The sequence below is a fragment of the Electrophorus electricus genome, chromosome 3 (assembly GCF_041902795.1).
Source record: "Electrophorus electricus isolate QZ-2024a chromosome 3, ASM4190279v1, whole genome shotgun sequence".
Classification (NCBI taxonomy): Eukaryota; Metazoa; Chordata; class Actinopteri; order Gymnotiformes; family Gymnotidae; genus Electrophorus; species Electrophorus electricus.
This window is the reverse complement of record NC_137499.1, coordinates 37,354,096-37,369,490: the sequence shown is the minus strand read 5'-3', so window position 1 is coordinate 37,369,490 and position 15,395 is coordinate 37,354,096. Positions and strand designations below refer to the sequence as shown.

Below are 15,395 nucleotides of genomic sequence, written 5' to 3'. Positions count from 1 at the left end.
TTATCTGAACTTCAGCGGTCACATGAAATTGGTAACAAAGACTTACCATCTAACAGTAACAAAGTTTTAAGATCTAACAGTAATAATGTCTTTACCATCTAACAGTAACAAAGACTTACCATCTAAAGATTTAATCAAAGTTTACATTTTTCATTTCTAAGCAGGATCTAGATAAATTAATCCATGCCTTTATCTCAAGCAGGCTGGACTACTGCAAAAAGTTACATCTTATTCAAAATACAGCTTCTAGAATGTTAACCACAGCAAAGAGAACTGACCACATTACTCCTCACACATGGTGCCAATTCAATACAGAATTTATTTTAAGGTATTTGAAAATAAATAACCACTTATTTTAAAGTACTTGTATATAAATCACTGGATGGCCTAGATTCAGTGATTTATATTCAATATACATCTCTGATCTACGTGAAGAGTACCCGTGCAGGCCTCTCGGATCCGTAGCAGCCGGGCAGGTAGTAGTGTCTTAGAACCAGACAAGGCAACTTTTATTCAGTGTGCTGTCCAGAGATGGAGTAACCTGCCTCATCATGTTACAAAGGCTCCCAATTTTTAGCCATTTTAAGTCCGACTTGAGAACAGTCTTGATTTCTTGTGCCTTTGTCTGTGTAACATCTTTCCTTTTGTTTTGCATAAAACCTTCCTGATGTGACAGATGTCAGGAAGTAACAACCTTGTTATCGAATTGTTTCATGTGAAGTTTGAATTACCACCATGTGTGAAGAGCGCCAATACATTTGCCATGCTTTGACTACTCCAGTTACCACTGTTGGCAAGAAGCAGCTTGTGGTATCCTTCGGTTGTTTGTCTGAGCTCACTGAACGAGCCCGGCTTTCAAGAGGCGGTTAGCGAGGTGTCCATGGAGCTAAGCCTGGCGAGACCTTCCCACTGGGGAGGTTGCGAAGTACACAGTTGCCCTCTGTTACCACTGGCTTTCCTTCGTATGCAACCAAGACACAGCAGTCCTCTGCAGTAGGACTACCAAGCAGGAGTGAAGTAATAAGGGGGGGGGGGGTACATGTGAGGATGTTTAACACGCAGCCTACCTCGTGAACAGGCAGTGTGAGAGAGGAGGTTTGATTTAAGACGATATCACAGAGTGGCAAATGCGGGCAGTATTTAATGAGCTTCATGGCCTTCCAAACTCCCTCAGGATCTCGCTGCTCTCTCATGTCCTGCTGCTCTCACTGAGGATCCACTGGTCATTTGTTTGATACTTCAACATATCCGGGCCCTGACACACAGGGAATGCCGCTGCCGGAATGTCAGTAAATCACAGCTCGTGTGTCCAGCCGAGCGCATCCTTCAGGACAGCGGGAGGGGTGTTAGAAACAGGATTACGCAGAACTGAGATTATCCAGGCCTAAAGGGACTGATGCAATGGCTGTTTCTACACCACTTAACTCCATAATCTGACCACCACACCCCAATGACAGGCAGGTGAAAATGATACGCCATATTTAGCAAATGCGGGTCTTAGTGAAGTTGCTGTGGTTGTAAAACTTGGCACGCAGTCTAAATGGTAGTGTTGGAACACACTCCACTCACATGATGAAAGCACGACAGGGATGTGAGATCAGCATCACACTCCCCACCAGGATGGGCGGAGGCAAACCTTCCTGTCTTACTCTGACATGTAACTAATAGAATAAAGTTAAAGGTTTTTTTTTTTTTTTACTATTCTTTTTTTCAATTACATTCATTGCTCTATCTGAATGCATGTCCAAGGTCTGTTATTCTATAAATGGTAATTTCAGCAATTAAAACTACTACTTTAATAATGTTTTAACAAAGTTCTACTCCACACAGTTAAAAAAAAACAACTTAACTATCCATGTATGTGTATGTGCGTGCGCGTGCAACCTTTCTAACCTCCGCCTGTGAACGTTGACTGAATCTTTCAGTTACACAAGCTCTACAGTTGATGAACTAAGCCTCTGGGTGCCACTGTATCCATCTATCCTCCCCCCACCCCCCTTTCTGAGGGAATAAGAGTGTAGTCTGGAGGAGGCAGCGACACACTGCGCCGCCTCACCCCCCAGGACGGATATGCCTAGCCAGACATCCTCCAGCAGCCGAGTCATGCCGGAGCAGAGGAAAGCAGGTAAGAGCCTCTCAGCTTCCTCAGCTGCCCACGGGGGAACCAGTGAGTGGGACACCCACCAGCTCCTTCCCCACGCAGCCACACACACACACACACACACACACACACACACACTACAGCCTGCTTCATTCTCTCAACCACACCAGAGTCATGCGCGTATGTGTTTTTATGCATTTCGTTATTCCATAATTAAATATTTAAAAAAATAATGAAAATAATCATTTCTTTAGAGGTTCTACATTTAAAATGTATCAGTCATTGTTTCTATTATTTCTACAATAACATCAAAAGACTCTAACAATAACAACAACAACAAGAACAATAATAATCAGGGTTTCTGAAGACTTAATTGGTTGGCTCCTTTAAGTGTAATTAAGAGCAGTGAGAATTGCTAGAGGAGAGGCGAGTGTCATTAACGCCGTGGCTGATGTTACGTTATGCGACATTAGAAATAAAGGGACATGTTGAACATGCTGAAAACATCAAACTTGTGCTTCACGAGTTTATATCACATTACTTTTAGGAAAACTCGAAGAGCTTAGTGGAATTTTGCCTTTTCCTGTGTACACGCTGCCGCCCCTCTGTGCTGTGAAACCCAATCATGATGGAATATGTTAGTGTCCCTTTTCTCAAATGTGGCATCGATTAATCTCCGACTCTTGAAATGTAGATGGTGATGCAACTTAAAACTGTCCCCCCTAGAAACAGTACACCTCTCCCGCTGAGAATACTGCACATGCCTCCATGATGGGGTGGCACCTATAACTGTCGCCATAGCGATGGCCTTTTGACCATATAAAGGGAGCGGGCAGCGGGAGTGCTGGGGCCGGCTCTCCCACGCCAGCCCCACGCGCTCTGTGATGATATTTCGGATGAGAAGAGGGCACCTTGTGCGTTGTTGGCGTTGCGCGGTGCCGTCCGACTGCTGTGTGCCACCCCGGGAACATAATAATAGGCTTTTCAGAGCAGGACAGAGTTTAACAGCTGCTGTGTTCAACAAACGAAGATAAATCAGCCTCTGTATCACAAGACCTCTCCCTCTCTCCCACTCACTCGTTCTCTTCCCTCCTTTTTGGTCTCCTTCTCTCTCTCACACACACACACACACACACACACACACACACACACACACACACACTCCTTTCAGATACACTCCTCCCATGCAGAAAACTCGGCTTGCTCCAAACAGCACGGCCTTTTTTCTTTCTCTCTAAGTTGCTTGCTGTGAAAGGGCCAGTCGCTATAGATAGCAGTCGTGAGCTGGAACCGCAGGCTTACATACACTGGACACGTTAGAGCTCCTATAGGTTTTTAATGCTCTTATTACATAGAGCGGTGAAATGCAAGTGTCATGACAAGTGTCTTTATGTCCAGGCCTCGTTTAGAACCCATCGACCCAGCACAACTCCGCTCTCATATTAATTCATCTTGTCCATGCTGTCATGGTATAGGTACAGATGGTGAGTGACCATTTAGACATGGACCCACACAGATCAGACACGCTTAAAGTTAGCCAGATAAAGAGATAAATAAACCGCTGAATAAACGGTCGGACAGTTAGGTAGGTAGAGAGAGGAAGGTGATTTATGGCAGTGAATATCTATCAGCGTTCATCAGCGTTGTTGACTTTATGATGTGTTTAAACACGTAGATTGGCGAGAGAGGCGTACAACTGCACAGCACAGATCATGTTTGTCCAGCTCTTCCTTTGCCTGCCAGCACCATCGCTGCTTCTGCCAACCCTTCCCTCGTTCATCATCTCAGCAGAGCCCCTGCCCGACCCCACGCTGCCAACCCAATAACATGCCCCCTGCTGCTCCCTCTCCGCCTGATCCTTGGTTTCAAGTCCCTGCCTTCCATTTTTAAACCCTTGTTTTTTAAGTCTCTTCACGAGTTTCACACTTCTTGACACCTCTTCCCAGGTTTCGTGGTGTAAAGTTAACATGGACATGTTTGTTCATGTTCATTTTTGTGAAACTTTCTGTAAAAAAAAAAAAAAAAAAGGCTTACCCATCATAAAATAACTTAAATAACATAAATAACTTCTTCATCTTTCCTCCTTCCTCTCTCTCTCTCTCTCTGCTACCACTATTTGCTTTATCCTGAGGTGCACAGTTCAGGTTCAGGAAGTTAAACTCTTTGTTATCCAGGATTTTGTTCCAACCATTGGGATTTGCTTATCAACGCCAGCCAGCAGGTCAGATTAATCAGTAGAACAAACTGGAAAAGGTAAAATCATGGCAGGACTGTTGTTGCTTGGAATCTGTACACCTCTGGTTACATGCCTGTGGACACCTGCCAGCCTCCTACAGAGCTCACTGACCACCATGAAACAAAGAGCAGAAAGATGAACCGCTGCTCGGTGTCCAGCTCCGGTTATGGTCTTTAGGTCCAGACATCTTATGTCAGCTCTGCTCCCAGTTTTAAAACTGACTATTTGATCATCAGACTTGTTCAACTTCTCAGAGCTTCTCCACATCTACCACACCTTACAAGAACTTTTTATCACTTGCCCTCTTTAGATACTCTCCCCATGCATATTGAATCTTTACTATTTTATGTGTTGCACTTTCACTTGGTTGTCACCTATAGCAACCTAATCGCGATCAGCACTGCACTCCCACACTTGTGCTTCCCTCAGGTGATCAGTTATTGGAAAAGGTCCATCAGCATTGGAAGCCAACTTTACTCTTGTATTAGTGGCATGCGTGTACCCAAACTCCACTTTATCTGGAGGTCACTGTAGGTTAAACCGTTTGCCAAATTTAAATGTAAATCTAAATAAATACTGGCTTTTGTTGTGCAAAAGGAGGAGGGGGACACACCGCTGTATCCTGAGAGGTGTCCAACTCTGTGTGGACCTCTCTGTGGCTCATGAATATATCTGCTGGGTCACATCACAGAAGCCACTGCCATGTTTGTGCATCTGTGCCCTCGCTATTTTTTTACGACCTCTGTCAGATGAATGTTTGTCCACTCTTCTTGCTTCCCATTTCAGTAGCGCAGTAACCCAGGGGCAGTAACCCAGGGGCGGAACACGATCTGCCCTGCTTTGATCTGCCCTGATCTGCCCACCACACCCAGGTGATGGCAGGGGCTGGCACAGCCTCTTGGCATCTACATCCAAAACAAACAGCCTGCGGGGCTTGGAGCAGGAGGATTATGGGATTGATGCTGATCTCCTCACCTTGGTTAGGGGCTAAATCGAGCTCAGTCTCCAAATGGAGGCTGGTTGCACCATGAAGTAGCCGAGCAGAGCCTATTTATACTAGTGTTTGCCATTCCAGTCCACTAGGGAACCCCAGACAGTCCAAATGTTGCTCTGTTTTCGTTCTGGGCACAGATCTACCAGTGTTCCTAATGGTTTAGCCCAGATGTGTTAGACCAAAGGACAAAGCCCAGCTGTTGACTATATCTGGGTCTGTAAGGACGGCTTCTCTAGTTTGGGAACCACTGGCATAGATTCGATAAGGCACAGATTCGATGCGATTCCTATATTAAATGGATTTTCAATGGTGAAACATCATTGACATTATGCTGTTGTCTATGACAAGGAAAACAGTATGCTGACTAACCCACCTCTGAGAAGCAAGCTCCATAAGTGCTATTTGATCTAGTATGATCATTCTTACATTGTTAACATTACATTAACTGGACTTTGGAAATGACAGAAGGATGAGATGGCATGAAAGACATGAGGATATAACATTACTAAACAGAATATGAACTAAACCACACATCGTCATCTGCCAAATGTCTTCGCTGCCAGCCGCAGAAGGCTGGTGTGGGATGGTGCCACAACGTGCTGAATCGAGGTCACCAGCTGACTGTGAAGTGCATGGAATCAGGTGTGTTGGATCAGGGGAAGCAACAGGGACACTGCAGTGAGGACCTGGAGGGTCGCCAGGGGCCTCACCACTCATTTTACACTCTCCTAAATGCTCTCAGTGGACTCCTGCTGTGCGCGTGTGTCTGTGCTGAGATGAGTGCAGCTTTCTGCACTCCTGCTCTCCTGTTTCACACTGCTCTCTCCTGGATTTCGGGTCAATAACGGAATGTTCTTTCTTCTTCTGACTGACTGTGTTGGTAGGGGTGAAGTTTTGAGGCTGGCACTACTCAGGGTGTGGGGGGGATTTCTAAGCAGGCCCACAGTATATAAGCATTTGACCTGTCACTGTCTCTCTGACACACACGCACGCACACACACACACACACACACACACACACACACACACTTTATGTTCTTTAAAACCTTTTTTTCTTTAACGTTCTTTTTTGTGTTCTTCATAGTTAAAACCACTCATTCTCACACCTTACCCTGGCAATGATTAAGCCCATTGCTATTATGTTTACTATTCGATCATGTAGGGCTGTTATGACTCTGCTCAGCAGTTTCTAATACCCTTCATGCCACCTGAGAGGGGACAGTGATGCGTGCATGTTTGCCTGCTCTGGTCTCACAAATCCAGCGCCTGCAGTTTTGCTCCTGCTTCAATCTACTTGAATTAAACTCCAGAACTTTATGGTGTGTGCAAAAACCATAAAATTGTTGGTAAATTGTTGGAGCTTTGTAATCCTGTTAGTGTTTGACATGGCTGGACAAAGACATGGTGTTTGATGTTTATGGAAGCATGGTACATCTTCCACATGAGCCGCTGGCTTTTATTTTGTTTTATTTTTATTTTGACTTTGAACCGTCCCGACAACAAGCATTATTTAATGGCCCCTGATTTGTGAATGCTGACTAGGGAACTCGAGTGTTTGTGTAAGAGAAGGGAGAGATATTGCACCAGTGTGCCAGGTGTGTAGGGATTCCTGTGATGGATGGGACACTCCTTGGAGCTGACAGCCTCATATAACGCTACTGGGTGTTCAGGTTCACACCAGCCCAGGAGCACCTGTCACCTCCGAGCCCAGATCAGATCAAGTGCGAGGTCACGACGTTCACCTTGTCTGGAGTATGATGGAGTGAGATATCAGGAGGTGTGAGACTCTTTGTGCTCAACACTGTGTGTATCACCACACAGATCATGGCTGATACAAGTGATCATTTAGCATAGTCTTACTTTGATAGGCTGTTATAAACTAACACTGCTGTGCTCCTATTTGAGAGAGAGAGAGAGAGAGAGAGAGAGAGAGAGATCAGTGAAGACAAATGAGTATTTGAAAAACAAGCCGTACGTGCGGCTGGACACCACACTGTGCTGAGGTGGCTGGCGGCTCTACGCCTCTTTTCCGAGAAGCTCTCTGACCAAAACACGTCTGAAGTGCGAAACTGAGAATAACGCAACCGGAGCAGCCACATTAGTGGGGCCACAGAGTGGGGCCACGCACACACTGCGACCTGGCTCCAAAATAACAGCGGCAGAGACCAAAATGTTTCCTTAGAAGCGCCTGTCAGTGCCTTTGATGTGTGTGTGTGTGGTGAACATTAAGTTTAAGCCCAGCATGTCTGTAGGTCTCTGACCTCAGGCATGAACAAAGTGCATGAATCAATGCTAAAAGCAACCATGCTGCATAGCAGGCAGAGTGGAGATCCATTAATCACGGCTGAGAGGTGCCAAGCAGGCCAAGAGATAAGGTCATGTCAGAGCAGGGGTCATGGACTAAGGGAGGTGAAAAGGCATGTAGACTCCCAAACCACCGTGAACTTGGCCTGTGCACTGAATGTCACCTAGACAGTCTGAGCTTCGGCTGGAAGCTGCACCCTTGAGAACCTGCCCCACTCTGTGTAATCTCTAGATTGTTATATACTCTATTGGCCTTTATATAATCTGTAGGTGTGGGTGTGCGGCTAGATGCGTGTCTCCCAGCTCTTTTAACTCCTTATTTATTAGACAAAAATTGAAATATTGGCTGAACTGTGGCTAGTCGCTACCTTCCTTCCTGCCATTTCACCCTCCGGCAGGAGGGACTCGGTCCGGGCTGCGATCGGCACTCCAGCCGCTGCCACTGGTTGAGTGCTGATAAAACTCAGTGAGGTTTCCGGAGCCCTCCTCCGCATTATGTCTGCGTGTGACTTGCCTTCTGATCGTCACAGGTCTGCTGTTCTGGCTCGCTCATTTCTGCCCGAATTTCTCCCCACCACAGGAAGAAAAGGATCACAAGCAGCAGTCCCTGCAGGTAAGCAGCCCAGCTCTTCTGCGCACCGTGCGGACACGGTGGGCCTCGGGCGCATTACATGCAGTCTTACAGCGGAGCTTTTTTCTGACAGCGAAACAGATTTCACACACAGACACATGACACCCGCGGATATAAGAGGCTCTGCACGGTTAAACATGACAGCCTGCTCGCATGTGTAATAAACGCAGTCCGTGCCTTCGGAAGGGGAGCCTAACAGCTTCAATCTGTTCCCCCTCTCCCCTCTGTGGCACACAGATTTACACTTGCCCCACAGACACAAGTGAGAAGGTGGTCCCCATAGTGTCGCATGACCTCTGCATCTGTGTTTGAACATGGAGAGTAATTTACACTGGATTATCTTATTACAGTCTGTAATGTAATTACACCCAATTTGTGTTTCTCCTTGTCTCCATCACAGAGGAACTGCCTCCTTATGAGCCTGACATTCCTGAGCCTACCACCAGGGCAGAGCTGGTGAAGTGTATGTGTCTCACAGTGGGGAACGAGGGAACCAGCTGCCATTTTGGTCCTTACACACAGTGACTCAAGCCTTGTCCTGCTGTGATGGGGAGAAAAGTCACACTATAGCTTCTGCAGAAATTCTGGCTTTAAAATGCAAGCGTACATACGCGTTAAGTCACATCTGCCCATCTGCCCTCCTCTCTGTGCGTCAGATTGGATGCCTGTGTCTCTGGATGACAGAACTTCTCAGAAGATGCTCTGGCTCTCAGACAGCGGATCCAAAGTTTCACGGATGAAAGATGTGGCGTGTCCTGTCCTGGACAGACCTGAAAGATATGAACATGCCCCACAGGTGGGTTCTTCCACTAAACTGTCTTTATATCCTGACAGTGGTCACTTTAATAGCTGTTCTGAGCAAATGAAAAGGTGTCTGTAACTATTGTGGACTCTGTAATCAGCACCTATGTACTCGGTGCGAGGGCTCCGTTGTATAGTTGATTCGAGCAAATGAGAACCCTGACTTTCGAACTCTGGTGCACATTGAGTAGGCGGACCGAGACCCTCTTGGCTCTCGGCCATCTCCAAATGAACTCTGATGTAGGTCCTTTGAAGTATGAACACAATACGAACCAAAGGCTCCACATTCCTGCCACTGTTTTGCCACCTTTAGATTTTTTTCAGCTCATGAATTTTGAACTGGATGGAGTGCTTATTAAGTGGCAGAATTTAGCAAGAACTGTCTCATCGATTATATCAGTGTGAGGTATTCTCTTTTAAATGTGGTTTGTTTACTATCTCTCTGCTCACCTGTCTCTCTGCTTGTCTGCAGGTGCTGTGTAAGGAGGGGGTGTTTGGGAGGCGGGGGTACTGGGAGGTAGAGCACGAGGGCTGGGTGGTGATCGGGGTGGTGTACGAGAGCTCCGGGCGCAAGGTTAAAGATGGCCCCTGCGGCCTGGGCGAAAATGCCATGTCGTGGGCCGTGGGCTGGGGTGGGTCCTGCTACCAAGCCTGGCACAACGGCGAGAACGTGGAGATCCCTGGGACCCTGTGCAACGCCATAGGGGTGTACGTGGATCAGCCAGCCGGCATCATCAGCTTCTACCTGGTGGAGGGTGGCCAGGGCGAGCCCCGGGAGGTGCGCCTGATACACAGCTTTAAAACCTCCTTAACTGACAAGCTGCTTCCTGGCTTCTGGGTGGGGCAGAAATCCTACTGCTCTATCCTGAAGAAGGATCAGTGACAGGGAGGAGCAGAGAATGATGCAGAGGGGTGGGGTAAGATGGGTGGAGAAACAGATGGAGTCGACAGAGAGATGCGTCTCATGTGAAGGCGTTTAAGGAGGATGGTGATACCTGGGCAATGCTGGGCAGAAAGCATGTAAAAGTGCCAGCGAGTCCGCAGCCTGCAGAAATTGCTAGAACTTTTTGCCGTTCATCTTAAGGCTGTTTGACTTATGCAGAACAGAGGCAGCGTAGAGAAGAAGGAAGCAGATTAGCATAATCTCCATTTAGAAAGGGGACGGGAGTAGAAACTGGGAAATCTTTTAATCTGTGTAGAATTCATCGTACTTTATACAGTATGACAAACCTGCATGCTGTAGTGTCAAAGATAAGAAGAAAAAAAGCCTTATTATATTACATTGAATATCAGATGAAAAAAAAGCCTTATATTACATTTAATATCAGATGAAAAAACATTTTATGTGCCCCCAAATCTGACGTGCAGATAGGTATTAAAATATTTTACTTCTGTAAAGCATTTCTGTTGATAATTGTGAATTAAAGTTTTGTCTTTCTGTGGGGGCCTAAATAATTGTTTTATCCCATGTCTTGATGTATGTACTATTTAAGTAGAGAACAAATTGTGATTAAATACAGCAGTTAATCTGTGCCTGTCGTGTTTTATGTGCCCTATGGTTCACAATCGAAATCTTATACTTTTTTGGTATCAGATTTTTTGTAACATATTTTTCCCCACATTAATCATTATAGGAAAGTCATAAACTGATCCCAGGGCGGTATAAAAGACACAAATCACTGACCATACTCAGAGTGCCACTGCCCTCTGGAGGTTACTGATGGAATTACACGTGCTGCATTTTAACTACAAACTTAAAGCAACAATATCTTGGCGACCTAGCCAGCAAAATATCTCACATTTAGCGTTAGCAAGCTAGCTAAATAACCATAGCTTCCATATTCAGTCATTCAAGATTAGATATTTAATAATCATCTATTATTTTTCTTTTAGCTAATTAGAGGACATCGTTCACAATATTTAATTGAATATGATGAACAATAATTTTATACTTAACGCGAAGTAAAGTTTGATGCCAAATGCTTAAACATTTCAACATTTCAACAAACTAACTAGCTAACGCGAAACCTTAGGAACATTAACGCTAGCAGCTAGCCAATTAGCTAACGTACCTAACTTAGCAAACGGAAAGAACTTGACCCCAAGACATTGATTTACTTCACAAATGTCGAACTGAACCATCCACATTATTAACACGGCGAAAATGTTAAAGAAATGTCAACTGAAGCTTAATTTAGCTGACGTCGAGTCAGCTGCTAGTACGCTCACATTTCACTGTATTAACCGTCAGTCACCTCATCGCCACAACGCTTTAAGTATAACCAAATAACTCATATAAACCCTGTTCATCGTAGAGAAAATGTTGGGAGAGTTATTAACGTGAGGGGACATTATAGAATGATAAGATGTGTAATTTGCAACGAGTTTGTCGTCTGAACCATTCACTTGCATGGCGATGGGCAGGGTTAAGGTTGTACCGCAGACAGCCTCTAGCAGGCACACCATGAAATAACCAGATGTCAGTGCTCTTCGCAGCCTGTGCTGATGCCTGTTGCTTCAGGTGTAGCAGAGGGTGTCTAAACCCAAAAAAGGGCCAATAATATGCGGTGGGAGACTGGGAGACTCTCTCAGCATGGCTCCATCCAAAATTGCATACTTCCTTCGAGACCTTCGAAGCTAAGGAAGATAAAATGATGGTGGCTGTTTACAAGTGTATGTAGGATGCAACCAGAAAAAAAAAATATATATGGTTATGTACATCCCCAAGTAAAGTTATGAGTAGGATTATGGAGGATGACAAACACATGTTGGCTGCGTCTGTGTACTACACACTAATACTATAAAGGTATATACTATATACTGATCTTAATAGTACGGCTTAGTATACAAAATATTAACGCACTACTTCGTTTCATACTAACATGAAATGATGAGGCAGTGCTATGCCAACATACGTAATTGTAAGACAGTTTGTTAAGAGATTTTCTTTGACCAAAACATGGAAATTAACGATACTTTTCCCTGTACTGCTTTATGAGGACAGACAGTCCCGTAGAAGTTGCTTTATTTACTAACCTGACGTATAGGTTACAGTTTTCTTTTTAGACAGTTGCGTTTCTGTGAATTAAACCGCAGACTTCACAACTTTACCATTTTTGCACTGAATTATGGGACAGTAGTGTCCAAACCATACTCAAAAACCGACCACTTCTAAGTTTTTGAGTATACTCAAATTTGACAGTTTTAAGTACACTACATTCTATATACTCAAAATCTAGTTAGTATTAGCAAATAGTATGCAATTGGGATGCAGTATGGCAGACTTCAAACCATGAATTTTCAACAAATTTAGAAACATTCATGCTTCACAAATTTACATTATAAAGATTTTTAAAAATCTGAGAAAATATTAAATTGATTTTACACCACATTATGATTTGTACAGCCATTTGGCGGTTTCGTTTTAGTCTCGCGTGATTAAAATGTTCTTGGATGTCATAATAAAAGTCTCTGCTCATCCCACACGGCAAGGAAGTGCAAGTTTATGTTAGCAGTTAAGCTAATAAAGTTTAAAAAACAAAATATGTATTCAAGTGTTTAATTTACTCTTCTGTATAAATAACTATATATACTAATTATACCTTCACTGTTTGTACTTAATGAAACATCCTACTTACTGTCCATCACACACGAGAGTTTAATCCTGTTAGTACTTGATGTGTGCATCGCATTTTTCGCTGGAGGACAGCAATTAGCTGTATATGATCAGGACAGGAAGGCGAAACAACAGGCGGGTGTTTTTTGCATCTTCTTTCGCCACTGCCGTGGCTCTCCTCTGTTGCCTATTTGCCCTCTCTGGAGGAAAAACGTTTTTGTTTTTTTTTTGGCAGTTGTGACTGCATAAATATGAGTAGTTCGAAATGCATAAATACGAGTTGGACCAAATTAAATCGTTGTATAGGCTAATCCAAAATCCAAACTTTATTACTTTCTGTGAAGCACAGAGACGGGACGGTCCAGGGAAAAAAATGAAGCAAAGCGATGCACTGTTGTTACGTTTGCATCACGTAGTGCAATATTTCTTTATATGCTATTATCACATGAAACAGGAATAATATTGCCTGGCTAACAAAGACTGCTATTTGAAAGAGGCTAACGCCTTACAAGCGCGCTTCCAGTGGTTAATTTCAGAATTGCAGTCACACATTCCTTGCCTTACGAGAGAATTTTAACGGAACCTTTTTTTTTTCTAGCAGGAAAGTGTGTACTGTACATGAAAACACTGCTTTCAGCTGCAAATTGGCGGTAGTTTTGTAGGAGGAACTCGTTTTGGACTATTTTACTGGCGTTTTGAACTTATACACTCTTACAAAAACATTTTTCCTTCTGCTAACCCAGGACTGGCATAGAGAAAGTTTTCCATCATCGATTCATGGAATACTATTGTTAACATTCCCAAAAGCTATTTAGGACAGTGTGCGATCACTGTGTACCATGGATGGAGCTACGTTTTAGCCTTGTGCATAGTGTGTCCTTATACAATTTACACAAAAGGTATGTTGGTGGCTCACAGCACTATGACCGATTCCTGCAATATACTTTAAAAAGGAAAACACTTAAAAAGGGAGAACCAATGTTGTCATACAGATATATTCAAGGGTAACTGGTGTTAATTAAAACACTGGGCCTGGATTAAGTGCTCAACTTTATCTAGCAGGCTAACAGGTGTTAATTAAAAATGAGACCGGTCCTTGAGTTCATAATTTTATCCAGCCTTGCAAAAACACACCAGGTTGCATGACTGTTATTCAGCCTTGTTTTCTTTTTTAGGACAATTATAAAAATATCCAGTCTGTTATTTTTATAATCAGCAATTCCAAAGCAACATTTCAGTGTAATAAAACACACTGCAGGCTAAAGATGGCTTGTTGCAAACCCGCACTGGTACAGTAAAGGTCACGTCATGTGTCACTGTATTGGTTATTGTCTGATTCCAGCAGGATATCAATGCCATCGTGTTCCACATCACTGAAAACACGTTGGCTCCGATACCAATCGTACACATTTTAGTGCACATGTTTTTAATCAACCTTCACTTAGATAAAGGCAGACTGGCTTAGCCCATAAATACATAATCTTAAAAATAAAAAAAAATTAGTTAATCTGCAGCCTGTTCCACAGCACCATCCGGTGGAGTCACATGGGCCCCTAATACGGATATGCCTCTGCTCATTGCATTAATATTGCAGTACTTCTGGGTAGCGACCTGGATCTGGGTCAGAGGTGATAGGGAAGGGGAACAGTGCTCCATGGGCTGTCAACGTGGCAGACTTCCTCTCCTCCCTCTCCAGCACCAGTGTCCGGTCTGCTTCCACCCTGCAATACAGCTGTTGTAACACCTCACTGGTGCAAGAAGCTGCTACCCCTACACGTAACCACTTGAATGACTTTTATTTTTTGCCAACAATACTACCAACACCAAGCACCACACTTTTCTTTGCTTCCATCTCAGACATGACAAGCTCAGTTTCATACTTTTGCAAATTTTGCTCTGGAACTGTTACCACTGTCTCACTAAACAATGTGTGGAACACAACATGCATGTATTCATTAAAAGGATAAACGGCCAAAAAACAAAAAACATTTTCCACTTGCCTCAAAATATAGATGATCCCAAATACAGTTTGAGTTCCCTTTGTTTCCCTTTACTAAGTTTGCACTGGATGTCTAATGCCAATTTTGCTAGCCATTAGAATTCAGCACACCAAAATCTCATCTGTAAATGCATGCACAAACTGCAAACCCTGCTACCAACAGCAGCCAGTTTATAACAAATTGTATATAGACTTGTTAAAATGATTTAGCATGTAGAATTTACTAGATTTTTACTAGATCAAAATTGACTAAACTTCCTTTTGTAGCTAAATGCTATATTATGGGAGTCAACCTTTCTCCTAGTGCTTCATTTGGCATCATTGTGTGCAAGATGACAAGGGAGGATTGTTTAGATTCACAACACTCATAAGCTCACTGGTGAGAAGTTAGGAAGGTATAACCATCACATTCAACAGCATTCTTTTGTAGTGGCAGTTTCCATAGTGTGTCTCTTTAGCAGTCACTAGTATATTTACTGCTTCCAACGTCCCGGACTGAAGTAGTCATCAGCTAAGCACAGGCTCATCAGTGTACCAGGAGGCAGTGAGACAGAACAGTTTACCGTTTACAGAATGAACACAGTTGTTACTGGAGATTTAAACGAGACACCATTAGTGGTACACAAGACAGACTCATCTCAATGACGAAAGGGACGCGCATACATAGGGCAGTCAGCACAGTGCAGTGTGACACACCATTCAAGCAGCCGGAG

General features: G+C 43.9%; 1 protein-coding gene across 1 annotated transcript; it reads left to right on the top strand.

The window, feature by feature from the left end:
* The first annotated feature begins 1,954 nt into the window (after positions 1-1,954).
* On the top strand, positions 1,955-10,600 carry zgc:195001 (stonustoxin subunit beta). The gene is made up of 5 exons (XM_027025674.3): positions 1,955-2,125; positions 8,216-8,248; positions 8,667-8,729; positions 8,923-9,062; positions 9,540-10,600. The coding sequence occupies exons 1-5, from the start codon at positions 2,071-2,073 to the stop codon at positions 9,948-9,950; spliced, it is 702 nt and encodes a 233-aa protein (XP_026881475.2). The 5' UTR covers positions 1,955-2,070; the 3' UTR covers positions 9,951-10,600.
* Positions 10,601-15,395: the final 4,795 nt, after the last annotated feature.